This window comes from Haliotis rufescens, unplaced genomic scaffold (genome assembly GCF_023055435.1).
Source record: "Haliotis rufescens isolate VD_foot unplaced genomic scaffold, xgHalRufe1.0.p SCAF_4, whole genome shotgun sequence".
Taxonomy (NCBI): domain Eukaryota; kingdom Metazoa; phylum Mollusca; class Gastropoda; order Lepetellida; family Haliotidae; genus Haliotis; species Haliotis rufescens.
In genome coordinates, this window is record NW_025964112.1 from 17,283,906 (window position 1) to 17,305,307 (window position 21,402).

Here is a 21,402-nt window from a genome sequence, read left to right on the forward strand (position 1 = left end):
TGTCAAGGTCAGTGTAGGGTCTGTGGAAAAAATCATCCATGACAATTTAAACATGCATAAGGTGTCTGCACGATGGATTCCCAGGTTGCTCACACCTTTCTAAACGCAGGAACGAGTCAATTGCTCAAAGGATCTTTTGGACATGTACCAAAAAAAACAGGCAAACTCTTTTGACAGACTTATCACATAGGATGAAACATGGGTCCATCACTATGATCTAGAGACTAAGTTCAGTCGATGCAATGGAAGCATGTGGAGTCACCACCCCCAAAGAAGGCACATGTCCAACCCTCTGCAGGCAAGGTCATGCTCACAGTGTTTTGGGACCAGCACGGAGTAGTGATGATGGATTTCTTGGCAAAGGGTACCACAATTACAGGAGCTTATTATGCTTCACTGCTGCGGAAATTGCGGGACGCTATCAAGCTTAAGAGGCGTGGCATGCTGACCAAGGGTGTCCGTCTCCTGCAAGACAATGCTCCAGTACACAACTCTCATGGTGTCCAGACAGAAGCGCGGTCCTGTGGCTATGAAATCCTTCCACATCCTCCTTACTCTCCTGGGGCGGTCGGGTAGCCTAGTGGTTAAAGCGTTCGCTCGTCACGCCGAAGACCCGGGTTCGATTCCCGACATGGGTACAATGTGTGAAGCCCATTTCTGGTGTCCCCGCCGTGATATTGCTGGAATATTGCTAAAAGCTGCGTAAACCATACTCACTCACTCCTTACTCTCCTGACCTTGCACCATCTGACTTCCACCTCTTTCCAACCATGAAGTCATTTTTGAAGGGAAAATGTTTCACAGATGATGAAACACTGATTTCTGAGGTGAAGTCCTGGTTTGAGACGCAAAATGAGGGCTTTTACAAGCGAGGTCTCCATAGTTGCATAAAACGATGGGAGAAGTGTGTAACTCTTGGTTGTTCCTATGTGGAGAAAGACTAATACCTATGCCAAGTTTCATTCCACTAGGTCCATCGGAAGTGGGTCAGGGGAACTCTTTAATGAACACCCTCGTACATATTGAATAAATATTGGAATGTCACTCCCTTGTTTTTCATTATTATAACTCGGGTTCCCAGATTGAGGTCACAGTGCACAGTGTTGCAGTGTGTGACCCATTTGTTTGGGTGGTAACTATGGTAATGCTTGGATGTGTTCAGGTGAAATGTTTTTAGAAACTGGAAACTTTTTTTTAGGACATTTCTTCACAAAGGATTGAAAGGAGAAGGAAGAAGTGCATAGTGTGAGATCGGACTAGTATAAAAAAGTACAATTTATTGTAAAATTTTCAATTTTGTTTTGCGGATTATAAATGTCATAAACACAAGATAAGACAAATGTCTTCATTGCCTACATCTTTATCATACTGAATCATAGGTTCAGATCACTGTTGTCAATATGGATTATTTGTGTGGTAACTATACCATATAATGTATTTCTATTGCAGGTCATCCGCCATTTCTTGCCGATTCTGAAGAACAACTAAAGGAAAAGATAATGAACAAAGATTTTCCTCCACCGAGAGTGAAAGGTGTGGCATTTTATGGTGGTATTAGAACCTATTGGGCACTAAGTGCTTGTTGTAAGAGCTAAGTGAGGAACAGGTTGTCACTTGGCCGATTGCGTGTCATTGTACCCTGATGGTTTGGATTGTTTTTCATGATAGTGATTTCATGACTGGATTGTCTGGTCCAGACTTGCTATTAACAGGCCTCCATCATATAGCTGGAATATTGCTAAGTGCGGTGTTAAACAACCAACAAACACCATCATTGAAAGCATGGATCATTGATGGTGCCGTCAATCACTGGTTTTCCTTGCTGGGATGAGATTATTTAACATGCCTCTATTATGGGGAAGGAATATTTAGAGGTTATTATATGGCAATATTGTATTTTTACAGGAAGCAGATTTTCAGGAATTGCCTCCCCTGATTTCTTGAGTATTTTGGAGGGTTTGCTGTTAAAGGACCACATGATGAGGTAAGGCCATGTGTCATGTTACATGACACAGCAATGGAATTGTAGTTAGCACGATGACAGTGGCTGGAAATATCCAAAAACAATTGAGATTAGTTTAACTTCAAGCTCATAAGTATAATATCACTGGTTTTTGCACACTGGAGCACGAACAAAACTTGCATGAAATCATTTGATTATCATTGAAGAAACAAACATGCTTACTTTGTTTAGCAAACAGTTTCTTACCAAACAAGCTTCTGGATTGTACAAGCATTTCATTGCCTGAGAACCAGTTGTTATTAGTGATGTGCCTCCTGTGGGGAATCCAGGGCAGAGTATTTCACAAGCACCCTGTGCTTGTTGTAAGAGCCTACTAATGAGGATCAGTTTGTCATGGTGAGATCCGATGTAGAATAGGTCTTTAGCCACCCATGCCTGCCGTAAAAGGCGTCTCTGCTTGTTGTAAGAGGCGATGAATGGGATTGGGTGGTCAGGCTCGCTGACTTGGTTGATACATGTCATTGTATCACAATTGCCTGGATCGATGCTCATGATATCAGTCACTGGATTGTCTGGTCCAGACTTGATTTTATACAGACCGCCATCATATAGTTGGAATATTGCTCAGTGCAGTGTTAAACAAGAAACAAACAAACAAACAAACAAACAAAGAAACGTCATGGTGTGTGACTAGGTTGATGGAATGTCATCAGACCCTGATGATGTTGATTGTTGCCATTGTTTTCAGTCATTGTCCAGAATCCATTATTTACAGGCCACCTTGATAATATTATGGCTAGAATCTTGCTGACCTGGGTGTAGGAAATTAGCCTCCCAATATCTCACTATTTGTTTACTGACTGTTGCAGACTTGGGTGGCAAGGCCTGGTGAACCACTCGTTCTGGCAGGGTGAGTTGTCTCACCTGGCGAAGGAGTTCACGGTGAACCAGGACATGGGGGACAGTGTGGTAGAATCCACCAGTCGGAGCAGCGTCTTCGACATCCGTGGAGGTTCCTCCCTCGGCAGAATCAAGGGTGTGGATCCTCGTAAGAGCATAGCATCAAATCTGGACCAATTTGATGCTACTAACAGGCCAGGTAGCTACTGACGAAGCTAGTTTCATTTGCTATCCGATGAGGAGTTTCTTTATCATGTGGATTGAATTATTGCATTCATATTCCTGTTGTCATATCTACTGTATAGATAACAGATGAGTTGTCATTCATTGTCATTCACTTTCATTCACTGTGGATCACGAATACAGTTCAGTATGTTGTGTGAGTGCTATCTGTGAGGTATTGCGAGGGCTTTCTTTTACTGAATGTTTTGCCAATTTTATAAATAATAGTTAATTTAGGTAGGCTTATGTACCAAGCCTAACATATAACATATTGAAAGCCCACTGACTACCTGTTCACAGGATCTACACTTGGTGACTATATGCGGCCTAAGACAGCCCCAGGAGATGACGGCGGTGGCAGCCTCTTCACACTCAGGTAGGATCTGTAGGAATTATTACTGTGCATGGGGAGCACTGGGGTAGCTTAGTGAATGAAATGATTGCTCGTCATGCTGAAGGCTTGTACATGAACGTATAAAACTCATTTCTATTGTTCCTGATATTGCAGGGATATGCTACAAGAGGCATAAAACCCTCGTCTCTTATTTTGTGTGTTTGTATCAGTCCAACTCAATACATGGAGACACTACCAACTTGTGTTGTATCTTGACTTTTGGTAACATTATGAATAAGGTTTCTGTTTGTTATATTTTGTACTCTCAATGTAGAATGTGATGGTATGAAGTGCTGCCTGTTGCTTAATGCACTTTATTGTTGGTCATGGTGCACTTTGCTCAGAAGAGTTGTTCCCCTTAGCCATGATTAAGGATCTGATGCTGACAGGTTCGAATCCAAGATTTGCCTTAATTATGATCCTTACCATTTTAGCATCATACCTGTTCTTGTGGAATTGTTGTACCATTTCCAGCTTGCCTCCAATATAGAGCTGATATTCTGTGATATAATCTGTATCTGATCATAGTACGAAACCATCATGACCCATTTGATTGATATGGAATAGTTTGTTGATTGCATTCATAACTGTTTCTAGTGCTCGTCCTCACACTGCCGTCCCGCCTGAGGACCGACTTGTCCTGAACACCAACTCAAATGACCAGGACGAGACTGACGGGACCCAGATTCAGAAACTCATCTACCACACATCCGACTTTACTGTCTCCCCCATTGTAGATAACCACAAGGTAAACTGTCCCCTGCGGTCCTGTTCTTTCTAATCAGCTATGTGAGCACCACATTGGTCTAGTAGATAGTGTGTCTGCTTAGACAGCAGAAGGTCGGTGGTTCGATTCCTTGGCCGTGTCGTACCTGTCCCCTGCGGACCTGTTCTTTCTAATCAGCTATGTGAGCACCACATTGGTCTAGTAGATAGTGTGTCTGCTTAGACAGCGGAAGGTCGGTGGTCCGATTCCTTGGCTGTGTCGTACCAATAGACGTTAAAATTTGGTGCTTTTTGATATGTGTGTTATCCCTGGTTTTGTTTATTGATTATTTTGTGCATATAAATGCACAGGTCTGTGAATCACGGTGTTGTGTGGTTTAGATGTTGTAGAAAGGAGATGTGTGTGATACACAATATTGAACCACATCAAGGCAGTCTGTTGTTGTATATTCCTGATTTCAGATCCAGAAACCTACCTCTGTAAAGTATGACACCAAGATCCTGCCAGTTCCACCATATAGTGGTGAGTTGTAAGAGCTGCCATGAACACATGGACTGAAGATAACAGCAAATGTCACTCGATGATTTATGAAGAATAATCTGTCAATTATTTATATTTTCTGGTTTTGTGGTGATGAGTGAGGTAACCTTGTCTCGAACATACTGTAACAGCCATGACTCTGTGACCTGTGTGGGTTGAGTGAGAATGATCACATTGGTGAGGCTCGGTGACTCACTCGCTCGCTCACTCACTCACTCACTCACTCACTCACTCACTCACTCACTCACTCACTCACTCACTCACTCACTCACTCACTCACTCACTCACTCACTCACTCACTCACTCACTCTGACCTGTAGAACCCCACACTTTAACAAAGACAGGGTATGACAGTGAAAGGGTTAAGATCATTTTGTGGAATAGGACCAAGGTCATATCAGACTTTTCCTCACTCCGCTGCATAATGAATGTATTTCCATAATCTTCATCCATCAATTGTGACCATGTTTTGCAGTAGAGAAGTTGTCCTCAATGTCTGAGAAGGACCTGATGAAACATATACGGCAGATCCTGGACAATGTGGCGATGTCGGAGAAAGGTCCCCCCTCCCAGAAGCGCATCCATCTGCTGCACTACCTGGTGCAGGTGACGACCACGCCCTTCATGGCCTCCCTCCTGCTGCACAACAACGCCATCGCCATCATGGGGAGACAACTCAAGGAGACACAGCACATTGAAGTGTGAGTTGTGCCTGTAGCAGCTCACTCCATAGTAATACCATCACAGCAATTTGCTGCAACGGGAATAGTTGAGCTTACACCAGTTTTTTTGTTTCCACCTTCACAATTGTCCGGGGCGGATGGGTAGCTTTGTGGTTAAAGTGTTCGCTCGTCATGCCGAAGACCTGGGTTTGATTCCCGACATTTGGGTACAATGTGTGAAGCCCATTTCTGGTGACCCCCGCCTAATATTGCTGGAATATTGCTAAAAATGGCGTAAAATCACACTCACTCACTCACTCACTCACAATTGCCCCTGTGGTCTTATGTCCCTTGTGGCTTCCTCATGCCAGGATTCACCCTGATTATGATCCCCGGTTGACCCAAGTTCATACTTGTTAGTTTCACCAAGTTGTAATGATCCACAGCAGTCGCGTTGAGCTCACCATCCCCGTTCTGCTGACATCCTGTTATATATACTTCTCAAAAGAAATTAAGGACCAACTGATTCTTTCATGTTACTATGGTTAATCTGTCATGCAAGGCAGATTAACTATAGTAATATAAAGGACTTAATTCGTCTTTTACTTCTTTTGAGTATCATAATAAGTTTACTGCTGAATTAAACCCACTTTCTCACTAATGTTTTTTTTGTTTTTTCTTAAGTAAAAGGGTTGTTTAAGTCAGAATAAACTTGGACGTTATTTTACTTTCCTATCAAGATTGATCAAAAACATCCAAGAAATGGGTTTTCAGGATTGTATTTCTGAAATCTACCCCTATCAGATGTGTCATACTGCAGCTTATTAATATGTATGTAAACATATCTATTGTTGTCATGCAGGCGACAGAAGCTAGCTCGGGTGATGGCTCTCATTGCTTTACATGGGGAAGCTCTGGATGAAAACTTGAACATGTCTGAGGTGAGACTGCTTCTTATTCTCTCCTTTGTATCATTTTCTATTATTGAAGGTGTCTTAAAATCTCAAATGTGTGCGGTAAGTATATATTGGCTGACATCAAGGAGAGAATCTTCACCTGACCTATGTACTTTCATGTTACTTTATATCAGATATGTTGGGTTCGCTGCTCCATTTGCTGTTAGGCAGCGATTAGCCAAAACATGAAAGTTATGTATTGCTTGAACTTAAATTTACTGAAAACCCAGAAAAGGTGATTACTGCAGACCTGTTCCACCCTCCCCCTTCCCCAGCACTCTCCTCCCCCTCCACCTCTCCCAATACAATAAAAAAACAAAAAACATATTGAATTAAGATCTTTATCCAATGTCAATATTAATGAGCTTTTAAATGTTTTAAGCTGAAGTGAAATTCTGTTACAGGCACTGACAGCTTTGACTGAGATTATCCGAGAGCATGTGAAGAATGACAAGATGAAGCAAGGCCTGCTCCCAGCTCTGGGGGAAATACTCTTCCTTGTGGCTAAACAGGTGAGTGTAGGTCTAGTAAACACGTTCACACTGGGTAACAAGTATATAACACAGCTTTATCTGATGTTCATATGTTCTATCAAATAGATGCTTATACATGTAATGAAAATAGACACTATTTCTTCAGACGTTAAATCTTAGCTTTTTGTCCATTATTGACAGTTTTAGTTGAAATCAATCTTATCCAGTACAATACATGATACTCAGGTAGCAGGATCACCCAAGCAGAACAAACCAAACTAATTTTGGATTTATTTGATTGTTTTGAACCAACATGTTGATGTGTGATTCAAGCAACCAGAATGGCTGCCCTAATGATTACTTGTCAGCTTCAGCTTATAAACTAGGAAGTCTTTCCATCGTCTTGGTATTAATTACAGAGATAATATTATTTTGATCAAGAAATGTGATAAAGAAATATTAATGAAATATGGAATTTACTGTACAAAGAACATCATTGTGTATTGTCTTGAGTGTGTGACAATGCCTTGTATGTCCAGGAGCAGGACAAGGGAGTGACATATGACAGCTGGTCTGTGCCCTCCATGACCTACACAGTGATAGCGCGGTGCTGCCGAGATGGGGTATGTACTCTCACCCACGTGCTGACCATATCCAGAGTGTGTTTATATTAAAGAATTGAAATGTAATCAGATGCTTAATGTGGAAGTGTACCAGACTGATGGATGATCCATAGATCCAGAATTGTCATAGTTAAAATGACATGTTGTTGTAGCTTTTTTCTTGAATATTTCAGGAAGACCCTGTCGTGAACCACATGGCAGCCAAGATTGTGGAGAATGTGGCATCCACTAAAGGCCAGCATGCTCAGGTAGAACGGGGAGTTGATTGGTTCACTGGGAATGTCCCCATGGGGATTTTCTGGGTTAGAATTGGCCTCCAGCAACCGATGCTGGTAGTATTTGGTTTGTTTGTATAGATCCTTGCAGTTTGGATACGATGACATGCAAAAACAAAGTCAGCAAGCCTGACTGCCTGATCCAAAAGTCGCATCTTACGATACGCCTTTTAAGGCAAGCATGGGTTGCTGAAGACCTATTCTAACCCTGATCTCTATGGGTCAGATGCTGGTATTATGGGTTGGTTGGTCAGGCTCAGTGACTTGGATGATAGTGTGTTCTCGTACTCCGATGGCATGGATCGTTGCTCACAATATCGATCTCTGGATTGTCTGGTCCAAATTTGATTATTTGCAGTAATAAAGCTAGAATATTGTTGAGTGTGGCATTAAATAACAAACAACATACTGTGAATGTTGTTTAATGCCAGTCAGCATTATGCCAGCTATATCACGGTGGTCTGTGTACAATAAGGCTTGGACAGTAACTGAAAGCGTGAGCCACGCCATCAGGCCTTACTGCCTGGTACCCATTTTGGTTGCTTCATGACAACCGTGAAGTGCTGAGGAGCTTTTCTGGCCCAGAATCCCCACAGAGGTAGTTAACTGAGAAGATGTTTTTTTATAATCGTGGTCATTGTCAGCGATAGAAATGTGAATATCTACCTGGGAATTATGTTATGCCTCATTAGATACTATTTACATTAACCAACATTTTCATATTGAATTTGACTACCAGACCATGTGGTGTGTGAATGTATAGATGAGTGAATTTGATCCAGTGTATACTCAAGTAATAGTTGATTGATTCTATTTTCCAGAAATTTGTCAGCAATGAGATGGCCCAGTCTCTGTGGTACCTGTTCAAACATTCTACAATGGACTCGTTGAGGTGCACTGCGTTGTCAGTAAGTAGTTGAAAGAAGGATGTTGAAAGAACGATGATGCTCTAAATATCTCAAAGTGCTCTCAAGTTGTATTGATATCTTTCATCAACAAGATCAAACATTTGACACATATGACTTGTAATTCAACTGTTTTCTTTAAATAACTTTCTTATGAGCTATTTTGTAATCAGTTTCATTGGAATCGCTTTTATCAAGGCCTAGTGAGTAGAAAAAGCATTCAATTTTGCAATGGTTTAAAAATCAAGACATAAATCTTACAGTGGAATCACCCAAGCTAAAGAGATTTTTGAAATAGACAGGGATTAGTACATCACTAAAAGTTGCTTAGATATACTGTTAAATGTAAGAAAACTGTTAGATGCAAGCTACTATTTTTCTATCTAAGTTGGAATTCCATCTTTTTGAACTCCAGGCTTTCTCCTCTTTAAGGTGGGTGTTTGCAGCTCCCAAACTCCTGGCTTTTCAGTCTATTTTTGTCACCCTTCAATCATATGCCTGTTGAATATGTTATTCAGTTACAGTGTGAGATGGAGACAGGTTTTCATGTTGTGTATTGCACAAGTCTGTAACCCTGTACTTTTGTTTCAGGCACTGTGTAGACTCACCTGGCACAAGGCGTCAGTGTTTCAGAATGTGATCGACACAGTTGGCCTATCTAACATCCTGGGTGCCCTGACACTGGGCATCTCACGGCTACAGCAGGCAGTGGTCACCATGTTCGGTGCCCTTCTCTCCAGCGCGTCGCACCAGTCACGACTAACCCAGGACAAGGTCTGTCACTGTCAGGCTGCAAATAGAGAACTGTTCAGCAGGGCTGCAGATTGACACTAGCCCACTAGCCATGATCAGCTTGTCTAATGTTAAAAGTAACCAGCTGGCTAGTAGGATTTCAGGCTTTTGAGTGTCTGGCTTGATATGTTGTAACTGTTGTAAATGTATCAGGTGTTGTTGTATCCCTGTATTACAAAGGTGTATTATGCACTCAACTCATGATTCTTTGTTAAGAATATTACTCAAAAGTTCATGATAAAGATAAAATACAGGTAAAACAAAAGACTTGTTTGTAACTTGTTTCTTCTGTTTAGGATTTCCTGCAAAAGATGATGCGTTTATTTGAGAGTCCATCCACTATCATCCGAGCTAAGGCTTTCTACGTGATTTATGAACTTGCCAGGACCAACTGGGACATGCTGCTCAGTAGCTGTCAGGCCAGGTGAGAGGGGAGCAGTGTTAGGGGTGGGGAGAGGTTTGGGGTCAACGGGATTGGGCAAAAGTTATCCAACTTAGAAGGCCCTTTCCCTACTCTATATGTACAGACAGGGAGAAGTGTTAGCGAGGGGGAGGGAGAGGGAGAAATGTGAAGGGTGGGGAGGGGGAGGGAGAAGGCTGGGAAGGGAGAAATGGAAAGGGGGGATAAATGTGTGGGATGGGGAGAGGGAGGTAGAAATGGGAGGGATGGTGTAGGAGAAGTGTGAGGGGAGGGGGGGCTTGGGGCAGGACTAGCCTGGACCAACTGGGATTTGCTCCTCAGTAGCAGGGAGAAATGTGAGGGTTGGGGAGGGGGAGGGAAAAGTGTAACGGGTGGGTAGGAGGAGGGAGAAGTGTTAGGGAGGGGGTAGTGTGAGGGAAGGGGGAAGGAGAAGTGTGGGGCGTAGGAGAGGGAGAGAGGGAGAAGTGTAAGGGGGAGGGAGAAGTGTGAGGGATGGTGAGGGGGAAATGTCAAGGGGTGGAGAGGGGGAGGAAGAAGTGTAAGGCATGGAGAGGGGGCAGTGTGAGGGGGAGGGAGAAGTGAGTGATGGGAGGGCTTGGGGGCAGGACTAGCCTGTAACAACTTGGACATGTTCCTCAATAGCTGGAAGGCCAGGTGAGTGGGGAGGGTCATGGGTTGTACCAGGCAGGGTTAGGTTGAGTTGGTGGCAAGGCTGGCCAAGCACAGGTCAGACATGAGAGAGACCACGGTGTTGGGTAGGATCAGGGTTGGGTTAGATTGAGGCAACTTGCCTACTCAGCAGCTGTCAGGTGAGTGAGAGGGGTGAATCAAGGAACACAGAGGGACATAGTGTCCTGATAGTTGCACATTGGTGCATAATAGAAATGTCTTGTGTATTGTTACTGACAATATTGAACCTTTGGCCATTAATTTACTGTTCTTAAACATATGGAAATGAATGCCAGCCTCTCTGCTGTATGTTTCAGACTTGTGATGTATATAGAAAGAGACAGTCGGCGTCAAACACCAAGAGATCACAGCACCGAGAACCAGGAGGCCGCATCCTATCTCTCACAGTGTCTGGATATGCTCATCTGTCTGCTGGTTGATACTGTGCCCAAAATATTTGGTAAACTACAGTAACACTCTACCCTGAAATATCTATAACCAGTGAACAGGAATAGTCTCTGGCAAGATTTGTGATATAACAGATGGCTACTTATAATATTTTATGTCAATGTTGACATTTAGCAGCATACTTACATGGTTGCGCATCACTTGCTAAGTGGTCTCAGCGTTGTGATGTTTGTAATTCTCATACTTTAACATTGAACTAAACCAATTGTAGTGCAAAGATTGTTTTGTGGAACGGGGCCCTGATCTATTGAGATTAAATGCATCTTCTTCATTCAGGAATCACAGATCATTTGTAAATTCTACTTTGTGTATGAGCTCAGATCATTGAACAATTTACAGAGAAGATCCTGTCTGCATTACAAGACATCTCGGGCAGGAAGCACCCGTCAACCGTCCAAGTGCGAGAACTCAAGTCTGCACTGCCCTTGCTACCAGTGTTCCTCCATCTAGTCACTAGTCAGGTGGGTTCTGGTGCTTAGGTTGAAGGGGGGACTGGGTGGGGTTGATTCGGAGGGTTGATTGGGAGGCACTGCCCCTGTTGCCAGTCTTCCTCCATCTGGTGGGGGCACGGGTGGCCCAGTCGTTTAAGGCGCAGTGATTCGCTGTGCAGAGTTGCATCCCTTGTGCTTGCCAGAAACCTATGATTGCAGGTTCAAATCCCGGTTCGCCTCAATTTTGTTTCTAGGTTTGTCAGCACCATAGCCATGCTTGTTGGTTTCACCGAAGTGGTAAACGTCTGAGACCTGCATCACTTCGGGCTTTCCTCCCACATTAAGCTGACACGCCACAATATAACTGTAATACTGTTAAAAGCAGCGTTAAACCCAACTCACTCACTCACTCCTCCATCTAGTCACTAGTCAGGTGGGATCTTGTGCCTGGGTTAAGAGGGGACTGGGTCGGGTTGATTGGGAGGGGTGACTGGGAGGGGTTGATAGGGAGGCACTGCCCCTGTTGCTAGACTTCCTCTGTCTCGTCACAAGCCAGGAGGGATCTCGTGCTGAAGGTAGGGGGTGATAGGGTGGGGTTGATTGGGAGGGGTGACTGGGAGGGTTGATTGGGAGGGGTTGATAGGGAGGCACTGCCCCTGTTGCTAGACTTCCTCTGTCTCGTCACAAGCCAGGAGGGATCTCGCGCTGAAGGTAGGGGGTGATAGGGTGGGGTTGATTGGGTGGGGTGACTGGGAGGGTTGATTGGGAGGGGTTGATAGGGAGGCACTGCCCCTGTTGCCAGACTCCCTCTGTCTTGTCACAAGCCAGGAGGGATCTCGCGCTGAAGGTAGGGGGTGATAGGGTGGGGTTGATTCAGAGGGGTGACTGGGAGGGTTGATTCAGAGGGTTTGTGCTAAGTGTAATGGGAGACACTTGTAATTGGACTTATCTCCCCTTGTACAGTTAGCCATGTCATTCAAATATGTGTATGGTCATGGGCTTCAGGAAAGTGGACAACATCTAATACTTGTACCACTTCGGGCTTCATTCCCACACAAAGCAGACATGCAGTGATCAACTGAAATACTGTTTGGGATTAGGATCAACAAACTCACTCTCGATGAATGTTTTAGTTTGTGGTTACTGGCTGTGTTGCTCCCTTATTTAGTGATCACTCTGATATCTGGGACTCCATCAACACCTGGTGTCTGAAGTACAGATGCAGCTGTGTGTCCCATGGGGATGCAGGGTTAGAACAGGGTTCCAGCACTCTGTGGCTTGTCATAATAGGTGACTTAATAAATTGGGTGGAATGGAATGGAATGTTGCTCATAATATCAACCACTGGTTTGTCAGGCACATACTCAATCATTTGCATGCCTGCTTCATATTGCCAGACTGTATCTTAAAAGAAAACCCTTGTAAAGTTCACGACAGGCAGAGTTCTGATATTTGGCAAATGGGTTGATAAGGATTCTTTTTCATTATGCTGCTTAAACAATAAGTTAGGTTGATGAAGAGTTTACAAGGTTTCATTTCCATTCTTTGTGTTGCGTTCAGGTATTCAGGAACCGTGTTGTCACAGACAAGTTCATGAGTGACCTGTCCTCGCTGTTGAAGCACGTCCACAGCATCGAGACCAAGGAGACCAACATCGAGTCTGCAGCAGGTCGGTCTCCTGCATCCAGCCTTTCTTGTATTGTGATTGTTCTACTTGTAATATTTATCCGTGAATCTTCTGTCTGTGATCTGTTGAACACTTGAGGACTTTCAATTCAAATTCTGTAGTCCCTTAGTTTAATATTCGAGAATGACAAACATTTTGCCACTGTGATTCATGATCAGAGAATGGTTGCTAATATTTTTGCATCATGATTTTTAGGATTGTTATAAAATGTTGGTAAAGGTATATGCCCAAATTCTCACCGACATTCACACACAAACATTTCATTGAAGTTGTAATGGTCTTTGACCTTCATCACTTCAGGCATTCATCACATATAAGGCTGAGAAGTTGGGATGTAACTGAAATACTCTTCAAAGCCAACCAAAAAACCCTCATTATTGACATGTATTTCTTCAGCCACAGCACTATGGGATGCAATTTCCGTGCCTCATCTCCAATCCACTCACTCACTATTTCTCACAGACTAGCATCATGTTCGGGATACGTAGGGTTCTTGGGGGGCACGGGTGGCCCAGTCGTCTAAGGCGCCGCGATTCGCTGTGCAGAGTTGCATCCCTTGGGCATGCCAGAAACCTATGATTGTGGGTTCGAATCCCAGTTCGCCCCGATTATGTTTCTAGGTTTCTCAGCACCATATCCGTGCTCGTGGGTTTCACCGAAGTGGTAAACATCTGAGACCTGCATCACTTCGGGCTTTCCTCCCACATCAAGCTGACACGCCGTGATATAACTGGAATACTGTTAAAAGCGGCGTTAAACCCAACTCACTCACTCACTCACTCACTTAGGGTTCTGGAATGGGTTGTTCCCAGATTTCTGTGGAAGGTGACAAAAGTGGGGGCAAGTGTTGCTACACCTGGCTTGTGGAACACCTGGGAACACCAGTTCCTGATTGTTACATGTCCTTTGTAGTGTGTGTATTCTAACAGGACTTCTCTCACTGTTCGGCAATTTCCAGACTGAAATGCTCATCAGTGTGCAGGCTGCAGCCTTGTGAATAATGTCAGTCATTCACTCACATGTTTTAATGAAATTATTCTAGATTTTGTAGAAAAGAGAATATCTATATCGTTCAGGCAGAACTGATCATTGTGGATATTGGGTTTCAATGCCTGAAATGAATAATTTTATCTTATCCTGACTCATACTTATTACTCATTTGTATGAGTCAGGATAAGTATAAATGATATTTTTACTCTAAAAAATACATATTTTATCTTATCCTGACTCATACAATTGAGTAATAAGTATGAGTCAGGATAAGTATAAATGATATTTTTACTCTAAAAAATACATAATCTTTTCTTGAAGGTAAAGTCAATAAGATGTTTATATATTTCTGTGCTTTAGATGTTGCACATGTGCTCTGTGTATTGACACTATTGGCTACAAGACACACCTGCAATTTCCAGACTATTCAGTAGTAATGGTTTAGTGATACTGCCTTTCTGACAGATGTTGTACTATAATGCTGTCTTCATTTCTCTCAACAGAGAAGATGAAAGGTATCACATTTGTATTGTATCTAATTATATCTTCTCTGCTTGAGTGATGCCTACTGTATGAATAGATTTGGTCCTCTTTTTTTCTTTCTCTCCTTTTGCTGCAATAGAAGCAAAAATGTTTAAAATATTTAATTGATGTGTAATGTTTGTTTTGTAAAAAATAAGTATTTCATAATAAAGGTAAATGAATTGTCGTTTTTGTCAGCATGATAATTGAAAGAAGACTAGTCAGAAGCGCCTTTATGCAACTTGAAGCATTTACTTTTAACATGCTTATACACAAATGTTTAAAAATAATTCAAATACAAATACAGGTGTCTTACTTGATTTGTAATTATATTATAATATGAGCTTCATATTTTCATGTTCACTAACTGTTTGTAATCCAACATATTTCTTTGTCTTTGTATTGGCTTCCATCTGTTCTAGTGTTGCCACAAGATAATCATCTCTTTGTCTTAGATTTATGGTATTTTTTTTACCAAGCATGAATGGAATAATTATTAGGTTTATGAATTTGTAGTACCTCTTGTATTGTTTTATGATTGCCTTTTCAACTTGGTGTTCAGATCTGTAAGCTTATTATCATGATTGTAGTGATATGGCTAATATCAAAGAAAAGATTTTCCACAAGAAAGTTTCTTGGTAATTTATGGTGAGGAAAGATCTCCAGTAACCTGTGCTTGTTTAACTCAAAACAGCATTGAAATCTCTGTCACTCACCTGTGCTTCTAAGAGTTGTTCAACTGTATCTGTAACAGTTTGTAGCTTGGCTAATTGTGGGTCATCGTACCTCAAAGCCAAGGGTAATTTCTCATCCTTCCAAGAGGGGTACGATTGACCCTCTCATATAAGACATCACAATTTGCTGTGCAGAGTTGTGTCCCATGCTTGTGCCAGGAACCTATGATGGAGAGTTCAAATCCTGGATTGACTCAGCTAATGTTTCTAGGTTTGACTGCACAATACCCTTGTTTCACCGAAATCGTAAATGTCTAAAATCACTTCTGGCTTTTCCTAATGAAGCTGACATGCCATGATATAACTGAAAAACTGTTCTGGCAATAAACAATCACTCACTCAAACCTGCACTGAAGACTAAGCGATGCTGCTATGTCTTCCTGCTTGTGGTGAACAGTAAGGCTAATCTGACCACTGTGCAGTGCCTCATGCAAAGTGTTTCCCGAATCTAGTTGATCCACACCAGAATAGGTCCCCTGTACCCAATGTTTGGAGGATCAGTGGTTATAATGTGTGACCTAAGCCTCAATCCACAAAACTATCTTAGTGCTACGACTGTAATAACTCTTGTGTTAACGTAGGGGAGTTACGATTTAGGTGAACAGTCACTCACACCTGTCTCTGTCTGATGTGTAACAGCTTCTATCGGTGTGGGAGAGTTCGTCACTACAGTCATGTCCATCCTGGAAGGAGTATCCCAGCATCCCACACTACTCATCGAACATCATCAGGTTGTCATGGGAACCATTCTTCCGACTCTAGCAGGTCTCATCGGTACTCAGAATGGTAAGAAGGAAGAACTCATGTTAGGCCAATGGAGGAGGGGTGTCATCCATTAGTTTCAGTTTAACTGATGGATATTTAGTGTAAGAAGATTATGCAACTGAGTTGATAATAGTACATTAGTTGTTCTACAGTTGTGATCAGAGTTTTACAGGATGCCATTCTCATGCATACAAATGAGAATAAGTGTGAACAATATGAACTATGAGTTCCATGGGTTGCAAATTTCAAATCATTTGGACATATTTAATTGTAGCATTTAACTCAAAGTTTATCACGTCCATGTTGTTTCTTTGTTCTCATGTCGTCTCCATGATCTCTATGCCTGGATGCTCATGATATCAATCGCTGGATTGTCTGGTCCAGACTCGATTTTTTACAGACCGCCGTCACATAGCTGGAATATTGCTGAGTGCGGCGTTAATTACATTAAGTAATACGTTACCACTGTTATACCGAGGCTGTTGTCTCCCACAACTGCTGCTATAGCGAAATCTACCACAGAGATCTCAATTACCTCATGCAGCACGTGCGTAGCCACCTAGCTGCCATGTGACACCCTTCACTCTTGTCTCCTTCGTCTGCTTAGCAAGACGTGTTTTCTCCTGCTGAAGCGTTCCTTGAAGATTTGGTGATATTTATTATAGTTTATTCTCTAATAAACTGTGCTTTTATGGGGCGTTGCGGTAGCTACGCTTGGTTATAATTTTCCCGCCAAACGGAAAATTTTTCCCGCCCTTTTTTCTATATACTTGCGGGGTTCGCGTATGCACGTTGTGTTTTACGTTTCCCCTGTTCTTGTATGTTTTGGGGGTTAACATAACTTATTTCTTTAATAAAAGTTATATGTGTATGTTATATGTTCACATTGCTCGTTTATTTTCTTGTGAAAATGTTCGTTTGTGAATCATTGTGGTGCGTGCTTTGTAACCATGTTTTGTTCTTTGTTTATAGCAAACAATCAATGTCTGACATGGATCTGTCCCCAGTATCCACCCCCTCTACCCCTGCTCCTCGGAGTTATGGGGTGTGCAGAAAGTTTTTGTCGTCCCGGGATCCCCACGATCGTTGCCCGCGGTGCAGGGTTCCTTGCGGGGACGCCCGGTGCATCCTGTGCGAAGGTCTGGGGCCTGCGGATTTTGAGCGGTACCGGCTGTACGTACAGTCCGTCTCCACCCCTGTGGTGGCCGGTTCGTCCGGTCGGGGTCCCCGTGCGGGTACCACCTCCTCGGCTGCGGCGGATCCCCTTGCGGCCCTCGGGCTGTCTGGGGATTCCGTCGCCGCATTGTTGTCGAAACTTGTGGATTCCAAGCTGGCGGCCTTATCGCAAGATAGGCCGCTGGCTGTTCCGTCCCCGGCCTCTTCGGTGGCCGCGGGGTCGGACGCGGGGTCCACCGGTAAAGCGGCGGATCTCTTGGCGGCCCGTGTGCTGTCCGGGGATTCCGTCGCTGCATTACTTGCATAACTTGTGGACTCCAAGCTGGCGGCCTTATCTCAGGATAGGCCGCTGGCTGTTCCGTCCCCGGCCACTTCGGTGGCCGCGGGGTCGGACGCGGGGTCCACCGGTACGGCGGCGGCTCCCGTGGTCACCGGTCCTTCCCCCGAACCGTTGCTCCCGCTATCGGTTTAGGACCGCGTGGCCATGGTTTATGACCTCTTTGAGGACATGCCCCGGCCGGTACCGCGGGGAATCCACGACTGTTGGTTCCTCCGAGGTATACGATGAGTCTTCCGACACGGCTTTCCCCGCATCAACCTTGCTGCGCGGTTTCAAGCCTTCCTTGGAGAACGCCTTCGCGGCGGCCTCCGGTCGGGGTCTCCCGTTGCCTCCGACGTCGTGGAGAAAGGGTTTATTCCCGGTACATGACCTTGCCTTTCCCGAGGCTGGTCCTACCGCGGAGGCCCATGTTGAGCGGTTGGGTGTCCGTGCCCCACCGGCTGCTACGGTAACGCAAGCTACCTTGCACCAGCTGGACGCCCTCGCTCGGCACTCCATGTCTCACGGAGACACTTACTTGGCTGCAGCGGCCCGTCTGGTCGAAGGTTCTCCCACGGACCGTGACCAGCGCATTTACAACTGCCTGCTCAGTTTAAATGCTTCCCTGGAGTACGTTGCCGAGGACTCTCGGCACACACTTGCTCTTGTTGGGTCCCTGCATAGGCGCCTGGGTGCCGCTCCTAACCGGAGCGCGCCCCAGGCTGCTGCGGCCGGTAGGTCTCAGGGGTCGGGTTCTTCTTCCTCTGGGAAGTAGCCCCGCCCTGAGGGCTCCGGTATGGGCAATCAGCTGCCCTTTCGCGGGAAGACGGGGAACTGGGGGAAGCCCAAGTCGTCGACGGACGGCAAGGGCCCCTCCAGGTGACTCTCATTGGAGGGGTTCGTATGCCGACAGCGCCAACTTCGGTTGGCCCTTAGGCGAACCCGAGTCACTTGGCCCTGGACAGTTGCGCCTGTCGCAACCTGTCAGGGCCCCCTCTCCTTACCCAGTGGGAGCCAGACTCCACACTTACTGGGAGAATTGGGAACAAGTGTTCGACGACCCGTGGGTGGTCAACACGATTCGGTACGGCTATCGGCTTGATCTCAAAGCGAATCCGCCGCTCACCGTTGCCCCGTTGGCATGCAGGTTTCGATTCGGAAACCGATCTTCCCATCCTCGCCGATGCCATCGGCAGGTTGGTGGAGAAGGGGCAGTACGGGAGTTAGCTCTACCAGAAATAACACCGGGGTTTTACTCCAGGATATTTCTCGTTCCCAAGTAGGACAGTGCCGAACTCAGAATGATTCACACGTCCGCTCCCTGGCTGTTCACCCGGTTAACCACCCCCATAGTGGGGTTCCTCCACAGGAGGGGTGTCCGGTACTTCGCGTACCTGGACGACTCGCTAGTAGCAAATCGAATGACGGACACCCTGTCACGCCATCTCGATTTCGCACGTCGGCTCTTGGAGCAATTTGGGTGGATTATCAATCTCCCCAAGAGCGAGTTAACCCCTTCTCAGAACTTGCTGTTCATCGGAGGTCGGTTCAACACGGTGTCCCATCGCCTCTTTGTCCCCCCAGACCGGTGGCACAAAATTCAGGCGATGATTGCCAAAGTCTTAGCGGTGCAACAGACTGTTCACTTTTGGGAACAGCTGTCAGGGCTACTTGTATCAGCCCAGGACTGCACCGCACGGGGTCGTCTCCAACTCCGCCCGCTGCAACGGTTTTTAATCCAGTTGTTAGCAACGGAGGTGAACAGTGCGACCGTCGCCCTCCCGGATCGGCTCCGACCGCATCTGGAGTGGTGGACGGTCCCTTACATTGTCTTATCAGGAGTCTCTATGCGGCCCTACCGGGCCACGTTGACCCTGTATACAGACGCCTCTCTAGTGGGCTGGGGCGCCCATCTAAAGGGGGAGGTGAGCTCGGGGCTGTGGTGCTTAGACGAACTAGGTCTTCACATCACTTGTCTCGAGTTCAAGGCAGTGATCAACGCAGTCAATCACTGGAAGCATCGTCTCGTCGACGCCCGGCTCATGCTGGCGACCGACAACACGACGGTAGTGTCCTATGTGAACAAACTGGGGGGAACCCACAGTCACTCGCTACTCGATCTCACGTTCGAGTTTTACGCTCTGGTGGACAGTGTCCCGTGCCAGATACGCGCCCGTCACATCCCAGGTGTGCGGGACGTACTGGCAGATGCTCTATCGAGGCCTCAGGATCCGAGCCCCACAGAGTGGATGCTGAACCCAGTAGTGTTTCAGTGGCTGTGCGAACGTTTGGGTCGTCCGATGGTCGACCTGTTCGCAACGCGGTTCAACAATCAACTCCCGTTGTTTGTATCACCAGTCCCGGTCCCGAGGGCCATCGATCACGATGCTCTCGCGTTAGACTGGACGGGCTTGGTCGCTTATGCTTACCCGCCGACAGCGTTGATACCACACATTCTAAGCCGGCTCCGAGGAGTTCGCTGTCGAATGTTACTGATCGCGCCCATGTGGCCGAACAGATCGTGGTACCCCGACTTGCTGACCCAGGTCACGCAGTCGCCACTTCCACTGCCTGTGAGACCGGATCTCTTGATCCACCCTCACACCCGTCAGCTTCATCCAAACGCAGGGCAGTTCAATCTGCACGCGTGGATGTTGTCACCGAGCGTCTGAGGAGTAAAGTTTTTTCTCGCCGGCGTCTCGGGCATACGTTAGTATGCATCGTGATTCTACCCAGAAGGTGTATAATGCACGTTGGGTTATTTTCACGAAGTGGTGTTGTAAACATCACATTCATTCGCCAGATAAGGTATCTGTGCAGGATATTGCTCGTTTCATGTCTCACTTGCGAGAGTCCCGGAAACTCTCCGGGGGTTCCATTGCCAACTATGTCTCGTCCGTTGCTACGGTACGGGACGTTGCTATGGGTACCAGTCTCTCCAAAGAGCCGGTGATACGGGGTATTATCAAGGGTTTCAAACAGCACGATCTTAAGAAGGGCCGCCTTCGGGCACCGGCCTGGGATCTTTCCCTAGTGTTGCAATCACTTACGGAAGCTCCGTATGAACCCTTGCATAGTGCTTCGTTCCGGCATGTGACTTGGACAACAGCATTTCTCCTCTCCTTTGCCACGGCGGCACGTGTATCCGAAATTCATGCACTCGATGTCGCCAAGGTACGATTCGATAGGGGTGACGAAGGAGCGGTCCGCCTGGGCCTGCTCATGGGCTTCGTCGCCAAGAATCAGAGAGTCGGGCAAACGGAGAGAGAATTCACTGTAAGATCACTCAAAGAAATCTTACATCCTGCTGATACTGAGGACAGAGCGCTGTGTCCGGTTAGGGCCCTAAAGTATTATCTTAAGGCTTCGAATGAACGTAGACAAGGGCGTGACCGTCTGTTCATATCGTGTAACCCTAATCGCACGGTTGACATAACTCGCAACTCGATTGCGTTGTGGCTTCGTTCTGTCATCAATCTGGCGTACCGGTCTCGGGGGTTACCGGTAGCGGGGTCAAACCCGCACGAGATCAGGGCGCTAGCGGCAACATTTGCCCTACACTCGAATATCTCTGTTCGCAGAATATTACGAGGTTGTTCCTGGCGTTCTGACTCGGTTTTTGCCAATCATTACCTCAAACAGGTCGCTGATGCCGTCGTGGAGAGTGTGCACCGTCTTGGCCCGCGGATCGCGGCGCAAGCGGGCACCTAAGGGGTGTGCCCAGCGCAATTCCGAACTCCTCAGGCGTCTGACCTTGCACGGTGGTCAATCTGGGTCGACTCCATTGT

General features: G+C 45.6%; 1 protein-coding gene across 5 annotated transcripts in view; it reads left to right on the plus strand.

The window, feature by feature from the left end:
* LOC124149220 (serine/threonine-protein kinase ULK4-like) overlaps positions 1–21,402 on the plus strand; it is a 54,090-nt gene that overhangs the window by 10,828 nt on the left and 21,860 nt on the right. For 3 of the 5 annotated variants that reach the window (XM_048381725.1, XM_048381724.1, XM_048381727.1), the window contains 19 exons: positions 1,450–1,533; positions 1,906–1,984; positions 2,833–3,062; positions 3,386–3,461; positions 4,077–4,227; positions 4,668–4,728; positions 5,222–5,447; positions 6,271–6,349; positions 6,769–6,876; positions 7,377–7,460; positions 7,634–7,708; positions 8,557–8,643; positions 9,232–9,414; positions 9,729–9,856; positions 10,840–10,982; positions 11,330–11,451; positions 12,982–13,090; positions 14,602–14,613; positions 15,994–16,140. In XM_048381725.1, the coding sequence (XP_048237682.1) occupies positions 1,450–1,533; positions 1,906–1,984; positions 2,833–3,062; positions 3,386–3,461; positions 4,077–4,227; positions 4,668–4,728; positions 5,222–5,447; positions 6,271–6,349; positions 6,769–6,876; positions 7,377–7,460; positions 7,634–7,708; positions 8,557–8,643; positions 9,232–9,414; positions 9,729–9,856; positions 10,840–10,982; positions 11,330–11,451; positions 12,982–13,090; positions 14,602–14,613; positions 15,994–16,140 (2,184 nt within the window). The remainder of the gene's footprint in view (positions 1–1,449; positions 1,534–1,905; positions 1,985–2,832; positions 3,063–3,385; positions 3,462–4,076; positions 4,228–4,667; positions 4,729–5,221; positions 5,448–6,270; positions 6,350–6,768; positions 6,877–7,376; positions 7,461–7,633; positions 7,709–8,556; positions 8,644–9,231; positions 9,415–9,728; positions 9,857–10,839; positions 10,983–11,329; positions 11,452–12,981; positions 13,091–14,601; positions 14,614–15,993; positions 16,141–21,402) is intronic. The other 2 variants (XM_048381726.1, XM_048381728.1) reach the window with 1 other exon arrangement.